A 25,000-nucleotide genomic window follows, 5' to 3' on the forward strand; every position below is an offset into this window, starting at 1 on the left:
TTTGAGAGATAGAGAGTGTGGGAATGTGTGCTCTCTCTCTCTCTCTCTCTCTCTCTCTCTCTCTCTCTCTCTCTCAATGGATGAAGGAGTGAATTTGAGAGATAGACTGTGGAAATGTGTGCTCTCTCTCTCTCTCTCTCTCTCTCTCTCTCTCTCTCTCTCTCTCTCTCACCTGATGGCTGGGTCCTCATCTTCACCAGGTAAGCGAGCCACCTGGCTGCCTGAGCTTGCCTCCTCCGCTGAAAGGGAAAGTCTAATTAATTACTGCTATTGAATCATGTCTGTTTAATTCTTCTTATTTGTTATTATTATTATTGTTATTGTTATTATTGTTATTATTATTATTATTATTATTGTTATTGTTATTGTTGTTGTTGTTGGAATGTCTTGTTGGTCAAATTCTTTTCTCTCTCAAAACCAAAATTTAAAAGAAAAAATCATTAAAATAAAGAAAATTTCAGAGCGAGCAAAAAAATACAAGACAAAAAAAAAAAAAAAGGAAAAAAAATTAATATACAAAAAAATAGAAATATATGAAAAAAAAAGAAAAGTTATCAATTCAGGGAAGCAAAAGAAAACCCTTAACTATTATAGCAAACCAACGTACTAACAAACACATAGACAGGACAGATACAGGATAGAGACAGGAAGGAAGGGAGGAAGGGATGGATGGAAGGAAGGAAGGAAGGATGGAAGGAAGGAAGGGAGGGTGGGAGGAAGGAAGGAAGGAAGGAAGGAAGGAGGGATGGAAGGAAGGAAGGAAGGAAGGAATGAAGGAAGGAAGGAAGGAAGGGATGGAAGGAAGGAAGGAAGGAAGGAAGGAAGGAAGGAGGGGATTGGAGGAGAGAAAAAGAGAAAGTAAAGAAAGAAGAAGAAGAAGAAGAAGAAGAAGAGGAGGAGGAGGAGGAGGAGGAAGCAGCTTACCTTGTTAATTAGCATACCAAACACCTTCAAACCATTACCTGCGTGTGTGTGTGTGTGTGTGTGTGTGTGTGTGTGTGTGTGTGTGTTTGGGGTAGATATGCACACAGTCTCTCTCTCTCTCTCTCTCTCTCTCTCTCTCTCTCTCTCTCTCTCTTGTATGTGTGTGTGTGTGTGTGTGTTTGAAAAATAGTTAATAAGCAAATGAGAGAGAGAGAGAGAGAGAGAGAGAGAGAGAGAGAGAGAGAGAGAGAGAGAGAGAGAGAGAGAACTTCAAGCCATCATTAGTAAGCCACAAAGCCAAATCAAAACAAACAAACAAACAAACAAACAAACAAACAGATGCATGCAACATTTTTATTCAAGTCATTTATTTATATCATTTTTTATTTATTTTATTTATTACTTTATTATTTTTTGTTTGTTTTTGTTCCTTAAAATTCGCAAACACCAAAGAAAGCATTACATCTACTACCATTACTACTACTACTACTACTACTACTACTACTATTGAGCTGTACCCAGGGCTGTAAGGGGAGGAGGGGGGGGGGTCCCAGTAAGTGTACACCTTCGTGGGGAGGGGCAGAGGGGTGGGTGGCGGGCAGAGGGGTGGGTGGCGGGCAGAGGGGTGGGTGGCGGGCAGAGGGGTGGGTGGCGGGCAGAGGGGTGGGTGGCGGGCAGGGTGGTTCAGGGTTTGGAAAAGTTAACATTTCACAAACACAACAGAAAACTTCCAGGTTGGTATTTTGTCAGACGCTTTCGGCCCTCAAGTCAACTATTTCCAGAGGTCGAAAGTTTTTTTTTTAATATACTTACAAATCCTGCCCCCCCCTGCCCCCCCTGCCCCCCCTGACCCCCCCGGTACAGCGCTGCGCTACTGCAGAACCATATTATAAGTAAATCGTTATAGTAATTTAAGTAGAACAGAGATATAAGACAACACACAACTCAAAATTATCATTATTATTATTATGTGGTTATTTTAGATAAACGAAATGTGTATATAATTAAACATTATTAGTGTGTTAAATGCCTTCATAGTAAATGCCCTTATAGTTAATTAATGCCATTGTTGTTGTTGTTGTTGTTATTATTATTATTGTTATTGGTTGTTAATGATGAGGAAAAACAACAACAACAACAACAACAACAGTGAAAAGTCATGCATGTTAAGAAGCTAAAATTACTTGCCCAAAAAACAACAAAAAACAACAAAATCAAGAATGAGAAAACTTCAATGCAAGACCAAAACAAACAAACAAACAAACAAACAAGACAGCGCAAACAAACCCCACATAACAAACACACGCACGCACAAACGCATCTCCTTAAATTCTTCTCTTTCTCTCTTTCTCTTTATTATTTATCATCATTATTTTTGTATATTATTATTATTATTATCATTTACTCTCTCTCTCTCTCTCTCTCTCTCTCTCTCTCTCTCTCTCTCTCTCTCCAATCATCATCATTTCTCATTTTAATTATAGGGAAACAAAATCCTCCTCGGTCCTCCCTGCCCCCACCCCCTCCCGCCCCGCCCCCCGCCCTGCCAGCCCCGGAAGTCCCCAGGGTTCACAAGGGGGCCCCAGGGGTAGAAGCGGAAAAACCGTTGTCCTGGGGGGTTGAAACGCTGGCCTGGGGGGGTGAACGAGAGGCCGGGGGAGAAGGGGCGGAAAGCGGGGCGGCCTAGAGCGAAACCGGGGGAGTTGGGGGTATTTACCGGGGTCTTGGGGAAGTTGGGGAAGGGGGGGAGGGGCTGGGGGGTCAACACGGGGAAATTCGGGGTGACGTTTTTGGGAGGGGGAGGGTTGTCGGCGGGGAAAGTTTTGGGGAAAGTTCCGGGTCTCTCGGTTAAAGTTTCAGGGAAGTTTTGGGGTATCCTCGGGGAAATTTCCGGCGTACCTCTGAGGGGGGACACACGGAGGTACTGGGGGTCCACACGGAGGTTCCCGAGCGCCCCGGTGGCAATGGTCTCCTGCAGCACTTGGCGAACCCTGGAGTCCTCACCCACCTGGCCGTCAGCACCTTGGGGGAGAGGCTCGTTAGACACTCAGACACTAACTAGAGGCACTATTGCAGCCTACTCTGTGAGCACTCAACTCCTGGCAAGCTGTTTTCCATGAGCAAGCAGTGGTCTCCTCTTAAGATGCTTCTGTTCACTGAGCGGAGATGTTTTAAGAGATATGTGTTCCTCTATGAAGTCGAGACCAAGATTTGCTCATGGAAATCATCACAGTGGGAACCTCAGCAGAAGAGAGAGAGAGAAAGAGAGAAAGTTAAAAATAGAATGAGAGAGAGAGAGAGAGAGAGAGAGAGAGAATGTATGCTTTCTCCTTCCTTCTCTCTCTCTCTCTTAAACCTCCTCTTCCTTCTTCTCTCTTTTCTCCTTTACCTCCCTTCCCTCTCTCTCTCCCTTCTCACCCCTCCCTCCCTCTCCTCCCTCCCAGAGCAAGAGGGCCTGGACAGCTCAGCCAAGGAGGAGGTCAACTGGTGTGCCAATCACTTCCTCACAAGACTGTTACATCACTTAAACAGGAGGTGGACCGTTAAAACAATTGTCAGACCCACCTGAGGGCTCCGGCAAGGCTCCCACCTCATCCACGTGCTTCATCTCATCCAGCATCACCTCCATTTTGGTGAGGAGGTTACCATCACCGTCGGCAGCCCTGGAGGAGGAGGCGCCATCAGAAGGGTTTGAAAAAGGGGCGGGAGGAAGGGCTCTCTCATGGCACGTATGATTTTGGGTGTGAGCATAGCTGTGGGTTATCGGTCATCCGCGACTTATTTAAATATATATCAGTATCTTCGTTACTTTTGTAAGCAAACTCGTGATAATCGATACTTTTTTCCGCCTCTCAGAAAAAAGCGTTGTCTCCTCCCCACTGTGTCCCGGGCGCCCGGTGTTGTGTGAATAAACTTTGGGGCGTGAAATATCTCCGGTGAAGAGGTTTCATACTTGGATCATCAACATTAAAACACTTGGTTATTTTTTATGTTACTCAAAAATCAATATATCAAAGAGAAAAATCATTTAACTTTGCTCCAAAAATGATTATTCACTGCCTCAAATTTGATATTCCATATTCACTTGTGAGCATGCCATGGTATTGAAGGCACCCGGTGTTGTGTTATTTGGTGTCCCATCGTCAAAAGCGCCAGCAAACACTGGTCTCTCGTGAACTGCGCATGTTCAGACCAGTAAGCGTAGCCCTGTACAGTCTCACAAAGCTTTTTAACACATTAAGAGTTGCTGGAAGGCTGAATCAGACATACAGTACCACCATCCTTGCTGAACGACACTCTGTACATATAAATACAACTCGTACAGAGTGTCGTTCTAGAAACAGCGAGGATGGTGGTACTATGTCTGATTCAACAAGCTTTGTGAGACTGTACAGGTCTAGGCTTGCTGGTCTGAGCATGCACAGTTCACGAGAGACCAGTGTTTGTAAACACAAGCGTTGACGGCGGGGACGCCAAATAACACAACAACAGGTTCAGGGTTTCCAGTATTACCGTCCAAAGGTACGCGTCAACGTGTGGTTTTCAGGTTTTGTAAGTTTTATAAAATACAGATAATGAACATTTGAATTCATCAATGTTTTTTATTTGAAATATCAATATAGTATTGTTTTAGCCTATTGGACTTATCGCTAGCTAGTATCGGAATTGTGGATTTATATCGGGTATCGGTTATCGCCTATATTTGTGTCCAGTTAACGAACATCGGTTATCACCAATAAGGTTTTCCATTATCAGTTATCGGGTATCGGGAATAAGGTTTTCTGCTATCGTGCCCGGCTATGAGTATGACAAAGACAGCCACACACAGGAACCAGGGAATTTTTTGCTGTTTTCAGAAATGCACACACACAATCACCCCTCCCCCCCCCTCTAAAATGAAACACACACACACACACACACACACACACACACACACAGACTCACACGCTGGTAACTTCCGCGCCCAAAAATCCCGGGACAGTCTGCAGGGCGTCCCCCACTCGGTCCCTCACACGATCCGTCAGCTGGTGCCAAGCGGTTGACCCCACTTCCGGCACCACGAAATCCTTCCCTATGTCCGTCAACCGCATCTCAACCGCATAGTGAAGCCGCGGTGGTTGTGGGGTGGTGGTGTAGACGAAGGGCCGCCCGTCCGCGCCTCCTGTGGGTTGTGGAATGAGGTTTGGTTGTGTGGTTGTGGTTGGGGTGAGTTTGGGATTTTTTGGTTGAGTTTAGGGAAATTTTGGGTGAGTTTAGGGATTTTTTGGTGAGTATGAGGAATTTTTTGGTGAGCTTAAAAATTTGAGTGAGTTTGAGGAATTTTTGGCTGTATTTAAGGATTTTTTCGGTAACTTTAGGGCCTAACTCAACAAAGAATGACCTCACTTTGTTGTATAGAAAGTCTCATTATTAAGGAAGCATATATGAATTTTCTGAGTCAAGACCTATAGTGACTGTTTGGGGTTTTGTTAGGTTAAGTTTAGGGTATCTTGAAACACATGATAGCCAGCACCTTATGGTATAAATCAACACAGAATGACCTCACTTTGTTGTATAGAAAGTCTCATTAGTAAGGAAGCATATATGAATTTTCTGAGTCAAGACCTATAGTGACTGTTTGGGGTTTTGTTAGGTTAAGTTTAGGGTATCTTTAAACACATGATAGCCAGCACCTTATGGTATAAATCAACAAAGAATGACCTCACTTTGTTGTATAGAAAGTCTCATTAGTAAGGAAGCATATATGAATTTTCTGAGTCAAGACCTATAGTGACTGTTTGGGGTTTTGTTAGGTTAGGTTAGGTTAAGTTTAGGGTATCTTCAAACACATGATAGCCAGCACCTTATGGTATAAATCAACATAGAATGACCTCACTTTGTTGTATAGAAAGTCTCATTAGTAAGGAAGCATATATGAATTTTCCGATTCAAGACCTATAGTGACTATTTGGGGTTTTGTTAGGTTAAGTTTAGGGTATCTTCAAACACATGATAGCCAGCACCTTATGGTATAAATCAACAAAGAATGACCTCACTTTGTTGTATAGAAAGTCTCATTAGTAAGGAAGCATATATGAATTTTCTGAGTCAAGACCTATAGTGACTGTTTGGGGTTTTGTTAGGTTAGGTTAAGTTTAGGGCATCTTCAAACACTAGATAGCCAGCACCTTATGGTATAAATCAACACAGAATGACCTCACTTTGTTGTATAGAAAGTCTCATTAGTAAAGAAAAATATATGAATTTTCTGAGTCAAGACGTATAGTAACTGTTTGGGGTTTTGTTAGGTTATGTTAGGTTGAGTTTAGGGTATCTTCAAACACATGACAGTCAGCACCTTATGGTATAAAGCAACACAAAATGACCTCACTTTGTTGTATAGAAAGTCTCATTAGTAAGGAAGCATATATGAATATCCTGAGTCAAGACATATAGTAACTGTTTGGGGTTTTGTTAGGTCAGGTTAGGTTAAGTTTAGGGTATCTTCAAGCACATGATAGCCAGCACCTTATGGTATAAATCAACACAGAATGACCTCACTTTGTTGTATAGAAAGTCTCATTAGTAAGGAAGCATATATGAATTTTCTGAGTCAAGACCTATAGTGACTGTTTGGGGCTTTGTTAGGTTAAGTTTAGGGTATCTTCAAACACATGATAGCCAGCACCTTATGGTATAAATCAACAAAGAATGACCTCACTTTGTTGTATAGAAAGTCTCATTAGTAAGGAAGCATATATGAATTTCCTGAGTCAAGACCTATAGTGACTGTTTGGGGTTTTGTTAGGTTTTGTTAGGTTGAGTTTAGGGTATCTTCAAACACATGACAGTCAGCACCTTATGGTATAAAGCAACACAAAATGACCTCACTTTGTTGTATAGAAAGTCTCATTAGTAAGGAAGCATATATGAATTTCCTGAGTCAAGACCTAGAGTGACTGTTTGGGGTTTTGTTAGGTTAGGTTAGGTTAAGTTTAGGGTATCTTGAAACACATGATAGCCAGCACCTTATGGTATAAATCAACACAGAATGACCTCACTTTGTTGTATAGAAAGTCTCATTAGTAAGGAAGCATATATGAATTTTCTGAGTCAAGACCTATAGTGACTGTTTGGGGTTTTGTTAGGTTAAGTTTAGGGTATCTTGAAACACATGATAGCCAGCACCTTATGGTATAAATCAACAAAGAATGACCTCACTTTGTTGTATAGAAAGTCTCATTAGTAAGGAAGCATATATGAATTTTCTGAGTCAAGACCTATAGTGACTGTTTGGGGTTTTGTTAGGTTAGGTTAGGTTAAGTTTAGGGTATCTTCAAACACATGATAGCCAGCACCTTATGGTATAAATCAACAAAGAATGACCTCACTTTGTTGTATAGAAAGTCTCATTAGTAAGGAAGCATATATGAATTTTCTGAGTCAAGACCTATAGTGACTGTTTGGGGTTTTGTTAGGTTAAGTTTAGGGTATCTTGAAACACATGATAGCCAGCACCTTATGGTATAAATCAACAAAGAATGACCTCACTTTGTTGTATAGAAAGTCTCATTAGTAAGGAAGAATATATGAATTTTCTGAGTCAAGACATATAGTAACTGTTTGGGGTTTTGTTAGGTCAGGTTAGGTTAAGTTTAGGGTATCTTCAAACACATGACAGTCAGCACCTTATGGTATAAAGCAACACAAAATGACCTCACTTTGTTGTATAGAAAGTCTCATTAGTAAGGAAGCATATATGAATTTCCTGAGTCAAGACCTATAGTGACTGTTTGGGGTTTTGTTAGGTCAGGTTAGGTTAAGTTTAGGGTATCTTCAAACACATGATAGCCAGCACCTTATGGTATAAATCAACACAGAATGACCTCACTTTGTTGTATAGAAAGTCTCATTAGTAAGGAAGCATATATGAATTTTCTGAGTCAAGACCTATAGTGACTGTTTGGGGTTTTGTTAGGTTAGGTTAAGTTTAGGGTATCTTCAAACACTTGATAGCCAGCACCTTAAGGTATAAATCAACACAGAATGACCTCACTTTGTTGTATAGAAAGTCTCATTAGTAAGAAAGCATATATGAATTTTCCGAGTCAAGACCCATAGTGACTGTTTGGGGTTTTGTTAGGTTAAGTTTAGGGTATCTTCAAACACATGACAGCCAGCACTTTATGGTATAAATCAACACAGAATGACCTCACTTTGTTGTATAGAAAGTCTCATTAGTAAGGAAGCATATAAGAATTTTCTGATTCAAGACGTATAGTAACTGTTTGGGGCTTTGTTAGGTTATGTTAGGTTAAGTTTAGGGTATCTTCAAACACATGACAGCCAGCACCTTATGGTATAAATCAACAAAGAATGACCTCACTTTGTTGTATACAAAGTCTCATTAGCAAGGGAGCATATATGAATTTCCTGAGTCAAGACCTATAGTGACTGTTTGGGGTTTTGTTAGGTTAGGTTAGGTTAAGTTTAGGGTATCTTCAAACACATGACAGCCAGCACCTTATGGTATAAATCAACAAAGAATGACCTCACTTTGTTGTATAGAAAGTCTCATTAGTAAGGAAGCATATATGAATTTTCCGAGTCAAGACCTATAGTAACTGTTTGGGGTTTTGATAGGTTATGTTAGGTTAAGTTTAGGGTATCTTCAAACACATGACAGCCAGCACCTTATGGTATAAATCAACAAAGAATGACCTCACTTTGTTGTATAGAAAGTCTCATTAGTAAGGAAGAATATATGAATTTTCTGAGTCAAGACATATAGTAACTGTTTGGGGTTTTGTTAGGTCAGGTTAGGTTAAGTTTAGGGTATCTTCAAACACATGACAGTCAGCACCTTATGGTATAAAGCAACACAAAATGACCTCACTTTGTTGTATAGAAAGTCTCATTAGTAAGGAAGCATATATGAATTTCCTGAGTCAAGACCTATAGTGACTGTTTGGGGTTTTGTTAGGTCAGGTTAGGTTAAGTTTAGGGTATCTTCAAACACATGATAGCCAGGACCTTATGGTATAAATCAACACAGAATGACCTCACTTTGCTGTATAGAAAGTCTCATTAGTAAGGAAGCATATATGAATTTTCTGAGTCAAACCTATAGTGACTGTTTGGGGTTTTGTTAGGTTAAGTTTAGGGTATCTTCAAACACATGACAGCCAGCACCTTATGGTATAAATCAACACAGAATGACCTCACTTTGTTGTATAGAAAGTCTCATTAGTAAGGAAGCATATATGAATTTTCTGAGTCAAGACCTATAGTGACTGTTTGGGGTTTTGTTATGTTAAGTTTAGGGTATCTTCAAACACATGATAGCCAGCACCTTATGGTATAAATCAACACAGAATGACCTCACTTTGTTGTATAGAAAGTCTCATTATTAAGGATGCATATATGAATTTTCTGAGTCAAGACCTATAGTGACTGTTTGGGGTTTTGTTAGGTTAGGTTAGGTTAAGTTAAGGGTATCTTCAAACACATGATAACCAGCACCTTATGGTATAAATCAACAAAGAATGACCTCACTTTGTTGTATAGAAAGTCTCATTAGTAAGGAAGAATATATGAATTTTCTGAGTCAAGACGTATAGTAACTGTTTGGGGTTTTGTTAGGTTAAGTTTAGGGTATCTTCAAACACATGATAGCCAGCACCTTATGGTATAAATCAACACAGAATGACCTCACTTTGTTGTATAGAAAGTCTCATTAGTAAAGAAATATATATGAATTTCCTGAGTCAAGACCTATAATGACTGTTTGGGGTTTTGTTAGGTTAGGTTAGGTTGAGTTTAGGGTATCTTCAAACACATGACAGTCAGCACCTTATGGTATAAAGCAACACAAAATGACCTCACTTTGTTGTATAGAAAGTCTCATTAATAAGGAAGCATATATGAATTTCCTGAGTCAAGACCTATAGTGACTGTTTGGGGTTTTGTTAGGTTTTGTTAGGTTGAGTTTAGGGTATCTTCAAACACATGACAGTCAGCACCTTATGGTATAAAGCAACACAAAATGACCTCACTTTGTTGTATAGAAAGTCTCATTAATAAGGAAGCATATATGAATTTCCTGAGTCAAGACCTATAGTGACTGTTTGGGGTTTTGTTAGGTTAGGTTAGGTTAAGTTTAGGGTATCTTGAAACACATGATAGCCAGCACCTTATGGTATAAATCAACACAGAATGACCTCACTTTGTTGTATAGAAAGTCTCATTAGTAAGGAAGCATATATGAATTTTCTGAGCCAAGACCTATAGTGACTGTTTGGGGTTTTGTTAGGTTAAGTTTAGGGTATCTTGAAACACATGATAGCCAGCACCTTATGGTATAAATCAACAAAGAATGACCTCACTTTGTTGTATAGAAAGTCTCATTAGTAAGGAAGCATATATGAATTTTCTGAGTCAAGACCTATAGTGACTGTTTGGGGTTTTGTTAGGTTAGGTTAGGTTAAGTTTAGGGTATCTTCAAACACATGATAGCCAGCACCTTATGGTATAAATCAACAAAGAATGACCTCACTTTGTTGTATAGAAAGTCTCATTAGTAAGGAAGCATATAAGAATTTTCTGATTCAAGACCTATAGTGACTGTTTGGGGTTTTGTTAGGTTATGTTAGGTTAAGTTTAGGGTATCTTCAAACACATGACAGCCAGCACCTTATGGTATAAATCAACAAAGAATGACCTCACTTTGTTGTATACAAAGTCTCATTAGCAAGGAAGCATATATGAATTTCCTGAGTCAAGACCTATAGTGACTGTTTGGGGTTTTGTTAGGTTAGGTTAGGTTAAGTTTAGGGTATCTTCAAACACATGACAGCCAGCACCTTATGGTATAAATCAACAAAGAATGACCTCACTTTGTTGTATAGAAAGTCTCATTAGTAAGGAAGCATATATGAATTTTCCGAGTCAAGACCTATAGTAACTGTTTGGGGTTTTGATAGGTTATGTTAGGTTAAGTTTAGGGTATCTTCAAACACATGACAGACAGCACCTTATGGTATAAATCAACAAAGAATGACCTCACTTTGTTGTATAGAAAGTCTCATTAGTAAGGAAGAATATATGAATTTTCTGAGTCAAGACATATAGTAACTGTTTGGGGTTTTGTTAGGTCAGGTTAGGTTAAGTTTAGGGTATCTTCAAACACATGACAGTCAGCACCTTATGGTATAAAGCAACACAAAATGACCTCACTTTGTTGTATAGAAAGTCTCATTAGTAAGGAAGCATATATGAATTTCCTGAGTCAAGACCTATAGTGACTGTTTGGGGTTTTGTTAGGTCAGGTTAGGTTAAGTTTAGGGTATCTTCAAACACATGATAGCCAGGACCTTATGGTATAAATCAACACAGAATGACCTCAATTTGCTGTATAGAAAGTCTCATTAGTAAGGAAGCATATATGAATTTTCTGAGTCAAGACCTATAGTGACTGTTTGGGGTTTTGTTATGTTAAGTTTAGGGTATCTTCAAACACATGATAGCCAGCACCTTATGGTATAAATCAACAAAGAATGACCTCACTTTGTTGTATAGAAAGTCTCATTAGTAAGGAAGCATATATGAATTTTCTGAGTCAAGACCTATAGTGACTGTTTGGGGTTTTGTTAGGTTAGGTTAGGTTAAGTTTAGGATATCTTCAAACACTTGATAGCCAGCACCTTATGGCATAAATCAACAAAGAATGACCTCACTTTGTTGTATAGAAAGTCTCATTAGTAAAGAAATATATATGAATTTTCTGAGTCAAGACGTATAGTAACTGTTTGGGGTTTTGTTAGGTCAGGTTAGGTTAAGTTTAGGGTATCTTCAAACACATGACAGCCAGCACCTTATGGTATAAATCAACACAGAATGACCTCACTTTGTTGTATAGAAAGTCTCATTAGTAAGGAAGCATATATGAATTTTCTGAGTCAAGACCTATAGTGACTGTTTGGGGTTTTGTTAGGTTAAGTTTAGGGTATCTTCAAACACATGACAGCCAGCACCTTATGGTATAAATCAACATAGAATGACCTCACTTTGTTGTATAGAAAGTCTCATTAGTAAGGAAGCATATATGAATTTTCCGAGTCAAGACCTATAGTAACTGTTTGGGGTTTTGATAGGTTATGTTAGGTTAAGTTTAGGGTATCTTCAAACACATGATAGCCAGGACCTTATGGTATAAATCAACACAGAATGACCTCACTTAGCTGTATAGAAAGTCTCATTAGTAAGAAAGCATATATGAATTTCCTGAGTCAAGACCTATAATGACTGTTTGGGGTTTTGTTAGGTTAGGTTAGGTTAAGTTTAGGGTATCTTCAAACACTTGATAGCCAGCACCTTATGGTATAAATCAACAGAGAATGACCTCACTTTGTTGTATAGAAAGTCTCATTAGTAAGGAAGCATATATGAATTTTCTGAGTCAAGACCTATAGTGACTGTTTGGGGTTTTGTTAGGTTAGGTTAAGTTTAGGGTATCTTCAAACACATGACAGCCAGCACCTTATGGTATAAAGCAACACAGAATGACCTCACTTTGTTGTATAGAAAGTCTCATTAGTAAGGAAGCATATATGAATTTTCTGAGTCAAGACCTATAGTGACTGTTTGGGGTTTTGTTAGGTTAGGTTAGGTTAAGTTTAGGGTATCTTCAAACACATGACAGCCAGCACCTTATGGTATAAATCAACACAGAATGACCTCACTTTGTTGTATAGAAAGTCTCATTATTAAGGAAGCATATATGAATTTTCTGAGTCAAGACCTATAGTGACTGTTTGGGGTTTTGTTAGGTTAAGTTTAGGGTATCTTCAAACACATGACAGCCAGCACCTTATGGTATAAATCAATAAATACTGCCCTCACAGTGTTGTATAGAAAGTCTCATTAGTAAGGAAGCATATATGAATTTCCAGAGTCAAGACTTATAGTAACTGTTTGGGGTTTTGTTAGGTTAGGTTATGTTATGTTTAGGGTATCTTCAAACACATGATAGCCAGCACCTTATGGTATAAATCAACAAAGAATGACCTCACTTTGTTGTATAGAAAGTCTCATTAGTAAGAAAGCATATATGAATTTCCTGAGTCAAGACCGATAGTGACTGTTTGGGGTTTTGTTAGGTTAGGTTAGGTTAAGTTTAGGGTATCTTCAAACACATGATAGCCAGCACCTTATGGTATAAATCAACACAGAATGACCTCACTTTGTTGTATAGAAAGTCTCATTAGTAAGGAAGAATATATGAATTTTCTGAGTCAAGACATATAGTAACTGTTTGGGGTTTTGTTAGGTCAGGTTAGGTTAAGTTTAGGGTATCTTCAAACACATGATAGCCAGCACCTTATGGTATAAATCAACATAGAATGACCTCACTTTGTTGTATAGAAAGTCTCATTAGTAAGGAAGCATATATGAATTTTCCGAGTCAAGACCTATAGTAACTGTTTGGGGTTTTGTTAGGTTAAGTTTAGGGTATCTTCAAACACTTGATAGCCAGCACCTTATGGCATAAATCAACAAAGAATGACCTTACTTTGTTGTATAGAAAGTCTCATTAGTAAGGAAGCATATATGAATTTTCTGAGTCAAGACCTATAGTGACTGTTTGAGGTTTTGTTAGGTTAAGTTTAGGGTATCTTCAAACACATGATAGCCAGCACCTTATGGTATAAATCAACACAGAATGACCTCACTTTGTTGTATAGAAAGTCTCATTAGTAAGGAAGCATATATGAATTTTCTGAGTCAAGACCTATAGTGACTGTTTGGGGTTTTGTTAGGTTAAGTTTAGGGTATCTTCAAACACATGACAGCCAGCACCTTATGGTATAAATCAACACAGAATGACCTCACTTTGTTGTATAGAAAGTCTCATTATTAAGGAAGCATATATGAATTTTCTGAGTCAAGACCTATAGTGACTGTTTGGGGTTTTGTTAGGTTAGGTTAGGTTAAGTTTAGGGTATCTTCAAACACCTGATAGCCAGCACCTTATGGTATAAATCAACACAGAATGACCTCACTTTGTTGTATAGAAAGTCTCATTAGTAAGGAAGCATATATGAATTTTGTTAGGTTAAGTTTAGGGTATCTTCAAACACATGACAGCCAGCACCTTATGGCATAAATCAACACAGAATGACCTCACTTAACTGTATAGAAAGTCACACACACACATACACACACACACACACCATACCCCTACCCCCCAAACACACACATACACACACACTCACCGAACTTTGAACAGGACCGGATGCAGACACGTTCGGGAGATATGATTGGGGTCAGAATGTGTTTGCGGATCTTCTTAGACTGGAAATTGACGATGCCACCCTTGATAGGATATACCATGTAGAGACACCCATCGTCCGTGAAGCTGAGGTCCTGTGGGGGGGCGGAGAGAGGGGGCGGGTCAGTGGAGAGAAAGGGGGGGGGGAGGGAGGTCAGTGGAGAGAACAGGGAGAGAGGAGAGAGATGGTTGTGGTAGAGAGAGAAAAGGAGAGAGGGATTGAAGAGAAGAGAGAGAGAGAGAGAGAGAGAGAGATGTAGAAATAGAAAAAAAGAAGAAAATGAGACACACACACACACACACACACACACACACTCTCCACCTCCCCCCCATAAACAAACAAACAAACAAACACACAAAATACGAAGAAAAATCGCAAGAAAAAAACAAAAATCAAAACACACACACACACACACACACGCACACACACACACAAACGCACACACACTCACATTTTCCCGATCACCCGAGACCCGTTTTCTGGAGAACTTGAGGGTGGTGATCCCATTTTCTATGATCCCGCTGAAGTTCTTAATGCCCTGATTAGCGTCCACCACTGGGGAGCTGTAACCCTTGGCCCAGGCGTCGTATATGTAATATCGACCACTCTGCTCCACCCAGCCGATGACCGCGTCTGTCAGGGGCTGGGGGGGGGGAAGGGAGGTTAGCAAGGTCTTGTAAATTGCAGCACAGAGCAAATGTATGCCCTCACCCAGCAAGGTCAAGGGGTCAAGGTCATATGGTCATTATGTGTCTGATAAATCAAATTACATCAGAGGAATTTCTGTGTTATATATTCAGTAAGTATTGCGTTATGGAGAAGCAGATGTCTTGTTGGGACCACTATGCACTGTCCTGGGGTGCGCTGGGAGGTGTGAGGGGTAGTAAAAGACACATATATGGCACTTAAAGAACACTTGCCGGGGTAGGAAATGAGATACAGACTCGTACATAAGATGATTTTTAACTATTTCCACTACATGATTGTGTGCTCCTTGGCTTTCCTCGGCCTGCTACTAACTCCCTCCCTCTCCTTCCTCCCTCCCTCACCATCCTTGTGTTATCGGTGAAGCCAACCCCGGTCCATCGCTCCAGCTCCGAGGTCTGCAGGGTGAAGTCAATGTAGTCTTGGCGATCGTCGTACTCCCACTTGACGTAGTATTGGCAGTCGACGCCGGGGTTGCAGGCCGGGGGGTAGCGGAAGTGATCGCCACACCAGTTGACCTCCTCCTTGGCTGAGCTGTCCAGGCCCTCTTGCTCTGGGGGGGAGGGGACGGAAGGAGGGAGGGGTGAGAAGGGAGGGAAGGGAGAGAGAGAGAGAAGAAGGAGGAGGAGGTTAAAGAGAGAGAGAGAGAGAGAGAGAGAGAGAGAGAGAGAGAGAGAGAGAGAGAGATAGAGAGAAAGAATTACAAGAAATTGCTCTCTCTCTCTCTCTCTCTCTCTTCAATCCCTCTCTCTCTTTCTCTTCAATCCCTCTCTCTCTCTTTCTCTTCAATCTCTCTTTCTTTCCCTCTCACATCCTCCCATCTCTCTCTTTTTTTCTCCCTCCCATCCCACTCTCTCTCTCTCTCTCTCTCTCTCACCCATGAAGTTGAGGCTCATCACCCCACGCTGCCCCTGCTTGCCGTGGTACTTAAACTCCCCGGGGCGGTAGAAGTCCGGGGTGCTGGCCTGCCCCGCCTCCAAGCCAGAGCGCGGAGAGTGTACATAGTTGCCTTCTTCCTGTCCCTTGGCCCAGATAACGTGCATGAGGTCGTTTGTGATGCTGTGGTCCGTGGGCTCCGTGGCTGGGGGGGGAAGGTTGGGTTAGGCTGTGTCTGTATTCTTAAATTTTCGCTTAAGTTAGGTCTGTTGTGTCAGGGTAATGTGTTATCTCTGTTATTTCTCAGTGTTCTTTATGTTTTGTGGAAGTGAAGTTTACGTCAGACTCCACATTCACAGGCCAACCCTAGAGGACCTGTTGGGCAGCGACGCCCTCGGCCCCACAGCCTCCACAGCCCCATAAAACACCCAAGAAGAAGTTTATGTCTGTATGTGTTTAGAGATCTCCCTGAAGCAAAACAGCACATGTTAGGACCCAGCTTGAACTAAGGAAGAGGTCGGACTTCCCTCCCTGAATCCCTGGTCACCCTCCAGTCTCCATCTAAACCATCACTAGCTCATCACCTTGGGGACAAACTTTTAGAATACCATTAAGTGGACTGTAGCTCTCCTTCATCTTATCATATAAGTTATATTGTTGTGGTGGCCTGCACAGCCCGGGGCACGGCCATGACGTGTGGGCACCCGCAGGTCAGGCCGGGGCAGCCCACAAGATAAATTTCGAAACATGGGGTCAAGGGTGGTGAAGGCCCCCATTATGCGGCTCAGGTATATTCACAAGTCTTTAAGTGACCCCAAGGGAGGTCCAGCCCACCATTAGCAACTGTGTCAACATTCCTGGCGGCTCTGAGCCCCGCCCCGCCCTGGCCTGGTGTGCTGCCCCGCCGCCAGTGTTGCCCCGTGGGTCGCGTCGCCAGGCCAGTGGTTCATCCCTGGTGGGGGGGCCAGACGAGGAAGCCTTCATAATAAGACCCTCGAGGCCTCTCCCCTCCCTCGCAGGTCACGTTATGATTGACAACAGTGCCGGTAACTCACGCCCTGGAGCCGCCGCCCCTCAGCCCCGCCATTACTGCCTGCTGCCCGTGGTCAATGTGTCTCTACTGTCCGGGTCTATTATTTTCCTCTTTTTCATTCATTCTTTTTTCTCTCATTGTCCAAAACTTGTGTACTATTGCTTTCGTTTCTTCGGTGTGGTCATTCTCAGCTTGCTCTTGCTCTTGCTGTACAGGCGCCCCGTTGGAGAGACAGACTTCCCCGCCTCCTCTTGGTCTGGGTCTTGGCGGTGTAAACAAACGGTGTCTTTTTCCGGGAAGTCTGTCTATTGAACGGCCCCGCGTATACCTGTTGAAGCTTACTGGAAATGGCGGTAAAGCTTTAATAATGCACGCTGCGGTTCACTGACGCCTGCTAGAGCAAACACATTAAGCAGGAAGGCAGAAAGCAGGTGCTGGACGCGTTAAGAGGAAAAGAGGATTAACTTTGTGTTAGGTTTTTCTTATTCTTCGTCAGTGTCATTTTTGCTGGTTTGTTTATTTATTTTTTATCTGTTTATTTCTGCTTCTGTTCTTTTCTTCTTCTTCTTCTTCTTCTTCTTCCTCTTTCGATATTTCACCCGTATTTTTTTATTTTTTTATTTATTTTTTGCTATTTTCTTTTCCTTCCCTTTTTCCTGTTTTTTTTTTATTTCTTTTTGTTCTTTTTTTTTCTTCCTCTTCTTTCTTCTTCTTTCTCCTCCTCCTCTTCCTCCTCTTTCTCTTCCTCTGGTTCTTCTTAATTCTTATCCCTTCTAATACTTTTTCTTCCTCCTCCTCCTCCTCCTCTTTCTCTTCTTCTTATCCCTTCTAATACTTCTTCTTCCTCCTCCTCCTTCCTCCTCGCTGTTCCTCTTCTTCCTTCTCCTCTTCCTCCTCTTCTTCCTTCTTCTGCTTGATCTTGTTCCTCCTCCTCCTCCTTCTAATTATCTCTTTCTTCCTCTTCCTCCTCCTCCTTCCTCCTCGCTGTTCCCCTTCTTCCTTCTCCTCTTCCTCCTTCCTTCCTTCCTTTATTTCTTCTTTATTGATTTACTGGAAAGGATTCAACGACGCGCCACGAAAATGGTACCAACCTTCAGGGCTCAACCGTACGAGGAACGACTCAAGCGACTCAATCTCTTGACATTAGAGAAAAGACGCCTACGAGGAGATATGATTCAAGTCTTCAAGTATCTGAAAAAATTCAATAACGTCGATTACTCCAATTTCTTTGAATTGCAAACCAACCTAAGAACTAGAAATAACGGTTTACCCATTCAGTCTAGTCGATGTAACACAGACATCGGAAGGAGTTTCTTTTCAAACCGAGTCATCCGTCACTGGAACAATCTTCCTTCAGAAGTAGTAAATGCGAATACTATCAACTCCTTCAAATATAGAATCGACCGTCACTTCGCTGCGTCGGGAGTAAACTGAATATTGAGTTGCTTTCATCTGCTCTTCAATATTGAGGCGCTTTCATCTGCTCCTCAATGTCGAGGTGCTTTCATCTGCTCCCCAGGCCCCAGGCTGTCGAGCAGATTAAATCACCAAAGCGGGCAACCTCGTAATGAGCCAATTGGCTTTGTGTTGCCTGCGTTTCCATGTTTCCATGTTTCTTCTGCTTGTTCTTGTTCCTCCTCCTCCTCCTTCTCCTCCTCCTCTTCCTCCTCGCTGTTCCTCTTCCTTACCTCTCCTCCTCCTCCTCCTTCTTCTTCTCCTCCTCCTCTTCCTCCTCGCTGTTCCTCTTCCTTACCTCTGCTTTTCCTCCTCTTCCTCCTCCTCCTCCTCCTGCTTATTCTTGTTCCTCTTCCTCCTCCTCCTCGTTCTTCTCCTCCTCTTCCTCCTCGCTGTTCCTTTTCCTCCTCCTCCTCCTCCTATCTCTCTCTCTCTTTCTTCCTTCTTGTCTACCAGCACTACTACTACTACTACTACTACTACCACAAAATCCGCTATTACGACCTACCTTCCAGCTTCCTCCTAAACACGACCGTCGCGATACCGTCCTCCTCCCATCCCAAGGCGGCCGTAAGCGAAGAGGAACCAACATCGCCGAAGTACTGGTCAATCTTGGGGGTCGATCGGTCTCTCGTATACATGTCCAGTACACGATAATGGTTCCCGCTGACCGTTCCCATGACGACATCGGTGCAGTCCATGGCGTGGAAGTCCCCCTTGGGCGTATAGGGCGTCTTGGTATAACTGGTGCTCGCTGGAGGGGGGGGGGAGATAGATATAGCGAATGTTCGTTATAGGAGTTACGAAGTGGGTGGGGGTAGTAGTAGTAGTAGTAGTAGTAGTAGTAGTAGTAGGAGGAGGAGGAGGAGGAGGAGGAAGGAAACAGACGAGAGAGAGAGAGAGAGAGAGAGAGAGAGAGAGAGAGAGAGAGAGAGAGAGAGAGAGAGAGAGAGAGAGAAACAAGAGAGGAAATGAGGAGGAAGAAGGAGGAGGAAGAGGAAGAAAAGGGAGAAAGAGGAAGAGGAGGAGGAGGAGGAGGAGGAGGAAAAAGAAGAAGAAAAGAAGGAAAACAAAACAAAACAAAAGAAAAAACAAAGAAAATATCGATATGAAAGTTTTACAATGACACACACACACACACACACACACACGCACACACACACAAACGAACACACACACATACCCTTCGACTTCGGTTCGCTCTCTGGTTCGGATTCGGGTTCACTTTTCGGTTCGGCTTCGGCTTCGGCTTTGGGGTCAACCGGTTCCCCTTCCTTCACCTCGACCGCTTCTCCTGCTTTGGGCTTCAGCAGGGGAACCGAGAACCGCCTGAACCTGTAGTAGTAGTAGTAGTAGTAGTAGTAGTAGTAGTAGAAGTAGTGGTAGTGGTAGTAGTAGTAGTAGTAGTAGTAGTAGTAGGAGGAGGAGGAGGAGGAGGAAGAAATTTATATAGAAAAGAAGGAGAGAGAGAGAGAGAGAGAGAGAGAGAGAGAGAGAGAGAGAGAGAGAGAGAGAGAGAGAGAGAGAGAGAGAGAGAGAGAGAGACTAAAAGGAAGAAAAGGAGAGAAAAAATATAAAGAAAAACAAAAAAATACAATATACGAACACACACACACACACACGGGGGGGGGGGGAGCACTCACCTTGAACTTCCCCCTGGGGCTTCTCTCTTCCCCCGGGGCACCAGCAGACCCCCCTGAGGTCCTGGAGGGGAGAGATAATAGCGATAATAATAATGATAATAATAATAATAATAATAATAATAATAATAATAATAATAATAATAATAATAATAAAGAAATTAATATATATAAGGTCAAAGGTCAAAGGTCAAGTGTGTGTGGGGTCATGCAGTGTGTAGCTACGCGTGGCCTCCGTGCGCAACTCCGTCTCGTGGGAACTTGAGGCAACAACAACAACAACAATAGCGAGTCTTACTTCAGCAATACAAACAAACACACAAACAAACGAAAGGAAAGCGAAAGTAAACAAGAATCAGACAACAACAACAACAACAACAACAACAACACCATTACTATAAGCCTTGCACACACACACACGAACAAACGCACAAACTCACTCTAAACACCAACAAAAGAAAAAAAAAGAAAACACCAAAAACAAACACACTAACATTATTAACAAACAAACAAACAAACAAACAACGTCTACAAACAACAACAACAACAACAACATCTACGACAACAATCCTAACTCACGTCTCCTTCGCCTCCGAGTTGTAGTAGGCACTGTAGTAGTAGTAGTAGTAGTAGGGGCTGTAGTGGTAGAAGTAGAAGTAGTAGTAGTAGTAGTAGTAGTAGTAGTAGTGGTAGGTGTGGTAGTAGTCGTAGTAGTAGGTGTGGTAGTTGTCGTAGTAGTAGGTGTGGTAGTAGTAGTGGTAGGTGTGGTAGTAGTCGTAGTAGTAGGTGTGGTAGTCGTAGTAGTAGGTGTGGTAGTAGTAGTAGTAGGTGTGGTAGTAGTAGTAGTAGTAGGTGTGGTAGTAGTAGTAGTAGGTGTGGTAGTAGTCGTAGTAGTAGGTGTGGTAGTAGTAGTAGTAGGAGTAGGAGTAGTAGTAGTAGTAGTAGTAGGTGTGGTAGTAGTAGTAGTAGTGGTAGGTGTAGTAGTAGTAGTAGTAGTAGGTGTGGTAGTAGTAGTGGTAGGTGTAGTAGTAGTAGTAGTGGTAGGTGTGGTAGTAGTAGTAGTAGTAGGTGTGGTAGTAGTAGTAGTAGGTGTGGTAGTTGTCGTAGTAGTAGGTGTGGTAGTAGTAGTAGGAGGAGTAGGAGTAGTAGTAGTAGTAGTAGTAGAAATAGTAGTAGTATCATCATTCTTCTCCTCTTCCGTCTTCCCTGTAGTAGCTTTAGTAGTAGTGGTAGTAGTAGTAGTAGTAGTAGTAGTAGTAGTAGTAGTAGTAGTAGTAGTAGTAGAGACATTAAAAGTGGTATTAGTAACTTAACTTAAACATTTAAATAAGTTTCTTTGATGTTATTTGAAAAAAAAAGTGAGAGAGAGAGAGAGAGAGAGAGAGAGAGAGAGAGAGAGAGAGAGAATACAACATCAACCACAACAACATCAACAACAACAACAACAACAGCCACTTACCAGCACCATCGGCTCCTGGTTCTGGTTTCGGTTCAGCTTTTGGTTCACTTTCTGGTTCAACTTTTGGTTCAGTCTCCGGTTCAGCTTTTGGTTCACTCTCCGGTTCAGCTTTTGGTTCACTTTCTGGTTCCGGTTCACTTTCCGGTTCGGGTTCAGCTTTTGGTTCACTCTCCGGTTCACTCTCTGGTTCAACTTTTGGTTCACTTTCTGGTTCAGCTTTTGGTTCAGTCTCCGGTTCAGCTTTTGGTTCACTTTCTGGTTCCGGTTCACTTTCCGGTTCGGGTTCTGCTTTGGGTTCGCTCTCCGCCTCTGGTTCCGGTTCTGCCTTGGTGTCCGGTTCTGTAGGGGAGGAAGAAATGGAGGACTTACAGAATTTAACTATTTTTCAATCTGACTTTCCTCTCGTACGCCGATGACTCTACTCTTCATTACTCAACTTCATTTAGTAGACTCTCCAAACAGGAATTACAAGACTCCAGAATGCTTAACCTCAGACCTTACTCCTGTTTTCGTTTGGGGTAGAAGGAACCTTGTGTGCTTCAATGCCTCAAAAACTCAATTTCTCCACCTATCCACTCGACACAATCTTCCTAACGCCTATCCTCTATTCCTCGACAACGCTTAACCTTTGACCTTGCTATCATTTCCGATTGGGGTAAAAGGAACCTTGTGTGCTTCAACGCCTCAAAAACTCAATTTCTCCACCTATCCACTCGACACAATCTTCCAAACACCTATCCTCTATTCCTTGACAACGCTTAACCTTTGACCTCGCTATCATTTCCGATTGGGGTAGAAGGAACCTGTTGTCCTTCAACGCCTCAAAAACTCAACTTCTCCACCTATTAACTCGACACAATCTTCCTAACGCCTATCCTATATTCCTCGACAATGCTTAACCTTTGACCTTGCTATCATTTCTGATTGGGGTAGAAGGAACCTGGTGTCCTTCAATGCCTCAAAAACTCAACTTCTCCACCTATTAACTCGACACAATCTTCCTAACGCCTATCCTCTATTCCTCGACAACGCTTAACCTTTGACCTTGCTATCATTTCCGATTGGGGTAGAAGGAACCTTGTGTCCTTCAACGCCCCAAAAACTCAATTTCTCCACCTATCCACTCGACACAATCTTCCTAACGCCTATCCTCTATTCCTCGACAACGCTTAACCTTTGACCTTGCTATCATTTCCGATTGGGGTAAAAGGAACCTTGTGTGCTTCAATGCCTCAAAAACTCAATTTCTCCACCTATTAACTCGACACAATCTTCCAAACACCTATCCCCTATTCTTCGACAACACTCAGCTGTCACCTTCTTCAACACTAAACATCCTCGGTCTATCCTTAACTCAAAATCTTAACTGGAAACTTCACATCTCCTCTCTCACTTAATCAGCTTCCTCGAGGTTGGGCGTTCTGTATCGTCTCCGCCAGTTCTTCTCCCCCGCGCAGTTGCTATCCATATACAGGGGCCTTGGCCGCCCTCGTATGGACAGAGTGGAGTCTAAGGCTGACCACATGGCTACTGGCACTCACCACATAGCATAGAGGAAAGAAAACAAACACCAACACACACATACAAACACACAAACACCTACCCGGCTCACTCTCGGGTTCACTCTCGGGTTCGCTCGCCGCTCCGCCCGCTGCTTCACCCGGGGCGCCTCGAACCTCCGGGAACGCCTTGCAGTTTTTGTCAATGCCACTGGGCCTCCATCCAAGGGCGAGGTAGGGGGAGGATACCGAGGAGGAGGAGGAGGAGGAGGAGTTGTAGACGAGCGCTACCTCAATCTCGCCCTCCACCTTGAGAATCCGGTAGTACAAGGAGAGATCAGGCGCTAAGACCTTCATGTTGTACGCTCTGAGGTTGACCGCGTTCTTGTTGTTCAGGAGGGAGGCTGTGGAGGAGGAGGAGGAGGAGGAGGAGGAGGAAAGGGATATGGTGTGGTCGGTATTGGTTTTCAGGATAGGGAAGGAAGGGAGAGAGGGGGAAGAGGAGGAGGAGGAGGAAGAAGAGGAGGAAGAGGAGGAGAAGGAGGAGGAGGAGGAAGAGGAGGAAGAAGAGGGGAAGGAAAGGGATATAGGATGGTTGGTTTTGATTTTCAGGATAGGGAAGGAAGGGAGAGAGGGGGAAGAGGAGGAGGAGGAGGAGGAAGAGGAGGAGGAGGAGGAGGAGGAGGAGGAGGAAGGAATGGAGAAATAGTTAGTTTTGTTATTATTATCATTATTATTATTAGTATTAGTTCTCTCTCTCTCTCTCTCTCTCTCTCTCTCTCTCTCTCTCTCTCTCTCTGTCATAGTGTAAGGGAATTTAGTGTAAGGTAAGGTAAGGTAAGGTAAGGTAGAGGCAAAATATAGCAGGGAAGGTTGGGTGAGGTCAGCAAAGGTACCTTCACCCTTTTGAGACCATATATGTATACTGTTATGTGTGTGTGTGTGTGTGTGTGTGTGTGTGTGTGTGTGTGTCTCAGTAAATGTATCAAATCAAAGTGTACTCACACTGCGCGCACTTGTTGCCGAACCTGCCGCCCCTGCAGTAGCACACTTTCTTGGGGAAGGTCGTGGCGCGCAGGTCCACGCAGCGGCCGAACACGCCGCAGTCGCTGTCCTCCTCACACTCGTTGGAGAACTGGCACGACTCGCCGTAGAAGCCTTTGTTACAGCGGCACCGCGTCACGATGTACCGACCGTTGTCGCTGCACCGCTCCCGGAACTGCGACCCTGGGGGGGGGGGGGGGGGATTAGTATAAGCAGGATTAGGAGAGAGAAGGATTAGAGGTTTGTGTGAGCCCAATGCAACCACGCTGACTTTACGACCTGATGACGCGCACGGCCGAGCCTGCGATCGTCGCACGGCCCGGCAGGTGCTGGAGGTGTGTGGCGCTGAACCACACACCTCCAGCCGACCTGCCAGGCCTCTGCCGCTCGTAAAATGGTCGCTGTCCGGTGGGTGAATGGTCTGCGTCTGGACGGCAGCGGACTGCCGCCGGTGGCCGACATGTGACCGTTCGCTGCTGAACGGCGACCGGATGGCGAGGGTCGGCGTCTGGTTGCCGTCAGGTGGTTGGTGGCGGTCGCCGTCCACTGTGCGTCTGTCCCTGGCCGGGGTCGGTGTCTGGTTGCCGTCAGGTGGTTGGTGGTGGTCGCCGTCCACTCTGCGTCTGTCCCTGGCCGGGGTCGGTGTCTGGTTGCCGTCAGGTGGTTGGTGGTGGTCGCCGTCCACTGTGCGTCTGTCCCTGGCCGGGGTCGGCGGCCGGCCTCCGCCACGCGGCGAGCTGTGCGACGACCGCCGGGCTGGGCGGTACGTGGATGCCGTGCAGTCGCCGCATGGCGACCATCGGACAGGACGCGCACCGGTCGCCGATCGTCCTTGCCTGTCGGCGCATGGTGGGCGCCTTGACCTGACTCTAAACGTGAGGTCAAGGCGTGAGTCTCGCCACGGTCGCCGTTCGGCCACACACTGGACGCACACTGGACCACCGCCGGCAGCGTTCAGTCGCACGGCTGCCCGGTGCACGCGTGGCCGGGAAGCAGCGGGTGCGCAGCACTGTGGGCCGCGGGCGGGTGGTCGCCATCAGGTCGTAAGGTCAGTG

The 25,000-nt window shown here is 43.5% G+C and overlaps 1 protein-coding gene and 2 long non-coding RNA genes across 8 annotated transcripts in view; 1 reads left to right on the plus strand and 2 right to left on the minus strand.

The window, feature by feature from the left end:
- The window catches only part of LOC126988580 (uncharacterized), a 41,765-nt gene that overhangs the window by 5,486 nt on the left and 11,279 nt on the right, over positions 1-25,000 (minus strand). The window contains exons 6-19 of the mRNA XM_050846913.1: positions 23,907-24,128; positions 23,006-23,305; positions 21,403-21,741; positions 19,947-20,007; positions 19,487-19,638; positions 18,812-19,057; positions 15,817-16,020; positions 15,284-15,492; positions 14,686-14,877; positions 14,178-14,328; positions 4,870-5,086; positions 3,490-3,587; positions 2,824-2,946; positions 173-239 (exon numbers count right to left, since the gene is read on the minus strand). Of these exons, the coding sequence (XP_050702870.1) occupies positions 173-239; positions 2,824-2,946; positions 3,490-3,587; positions 4,870-5,086; positions 14,178-14,328; positions 14,686-14,877; positions 15,284-15,492; positions 15,817-16,020; positions 18,812-19,057; positions 19,487-19,638; positions 19,947-20,007; positions 21,403-21,741; positions 23,006-23,305; positions 23,907-24,128 (2,581 nt within the window). The remainder of the gene's footprint in view (positions 1-172; positions 240-2,823; positions 2,947-3,489; positions 3,588-4,869; positions 5,087-14,177; positions 14,329-14,685; positions 14,878-15,283; positions 15,493-15,816; positions 16,021-18,811; positions 19,058-19,486; positions 19,639-19,946; positions 20,008-21,402; positions 21,742-23,005; positions 23,306-23,906; positions 24,129-25,000) is intronic.
- LOC126988581 (uncharacterized) lies at positions 5,570-12,697 on the minus strand. Of its 2 annotated transcripts, XR_007742259.1 has the most exons (7): positions 11,135-11,566; positions 10,689-10,794; positions 10,285-10,348; positions 9,029-9,284; positions 7,093-7,354; positions 6,433-6,592; positions 5,570-5,767 (listed from the first exon to the last, which is right to left on the minus strand). It is a non-coding gene; the product is annotated as an uncharacterized LOC126988581 (long non-coding RNA). The 2 variants fall into 2 exon arrangements; XR_007742260.1 differs by lacking the exons at positions 10,689-10,794; positions 11,135-11,566 and adding an exon at positions 12,470-12,697 and having other exon boundaries at positions 10,285-10,454.
- On the plus strand, positions 7,250-14,099 carry LOC126988582 (uncharacterized). Of its 5 annotated transcripts, XR_007742263.1 has the most exons (5): positions 7,250-7,377; positions 7,718-7,877; positions 11,732-11,896; positions 12,227-12,401; positions 13,562-14,099. It is a non-coding gene; the product is annotated as an uncharacterized LOC126988582 (long non-coding RNA). The 5 variants fall into 5 exon arrangements; XR_007742261.1 differs by lacking the exons at positions 11,732-11,896; positions 12,227-12,401 and adding an exon at positions 9,057-9,206 and having other exon boundaries at positions 7,718-7,887; positions 13,552-14,091; XR_007742262.1 differs by lacking the exon at positions 12,227-12,401 and having other exon boundaries at positions 11,732-11,886; positions 13,552-14,090.

This window comes from Eriocheir sinensis, chromosome 69, assembly GCF_024679095.1.
Source record: "Eriocheir sinensis breed Jianghai 21 chromosome 69, ASM2467909v1, whole genome shotgun sequence".
NCBI lineage: Eukaryota > Metazoa > Arthropoda > Malacostraca > Decapoda > Varunidae > Eriocheir > Eriocheir sinensis.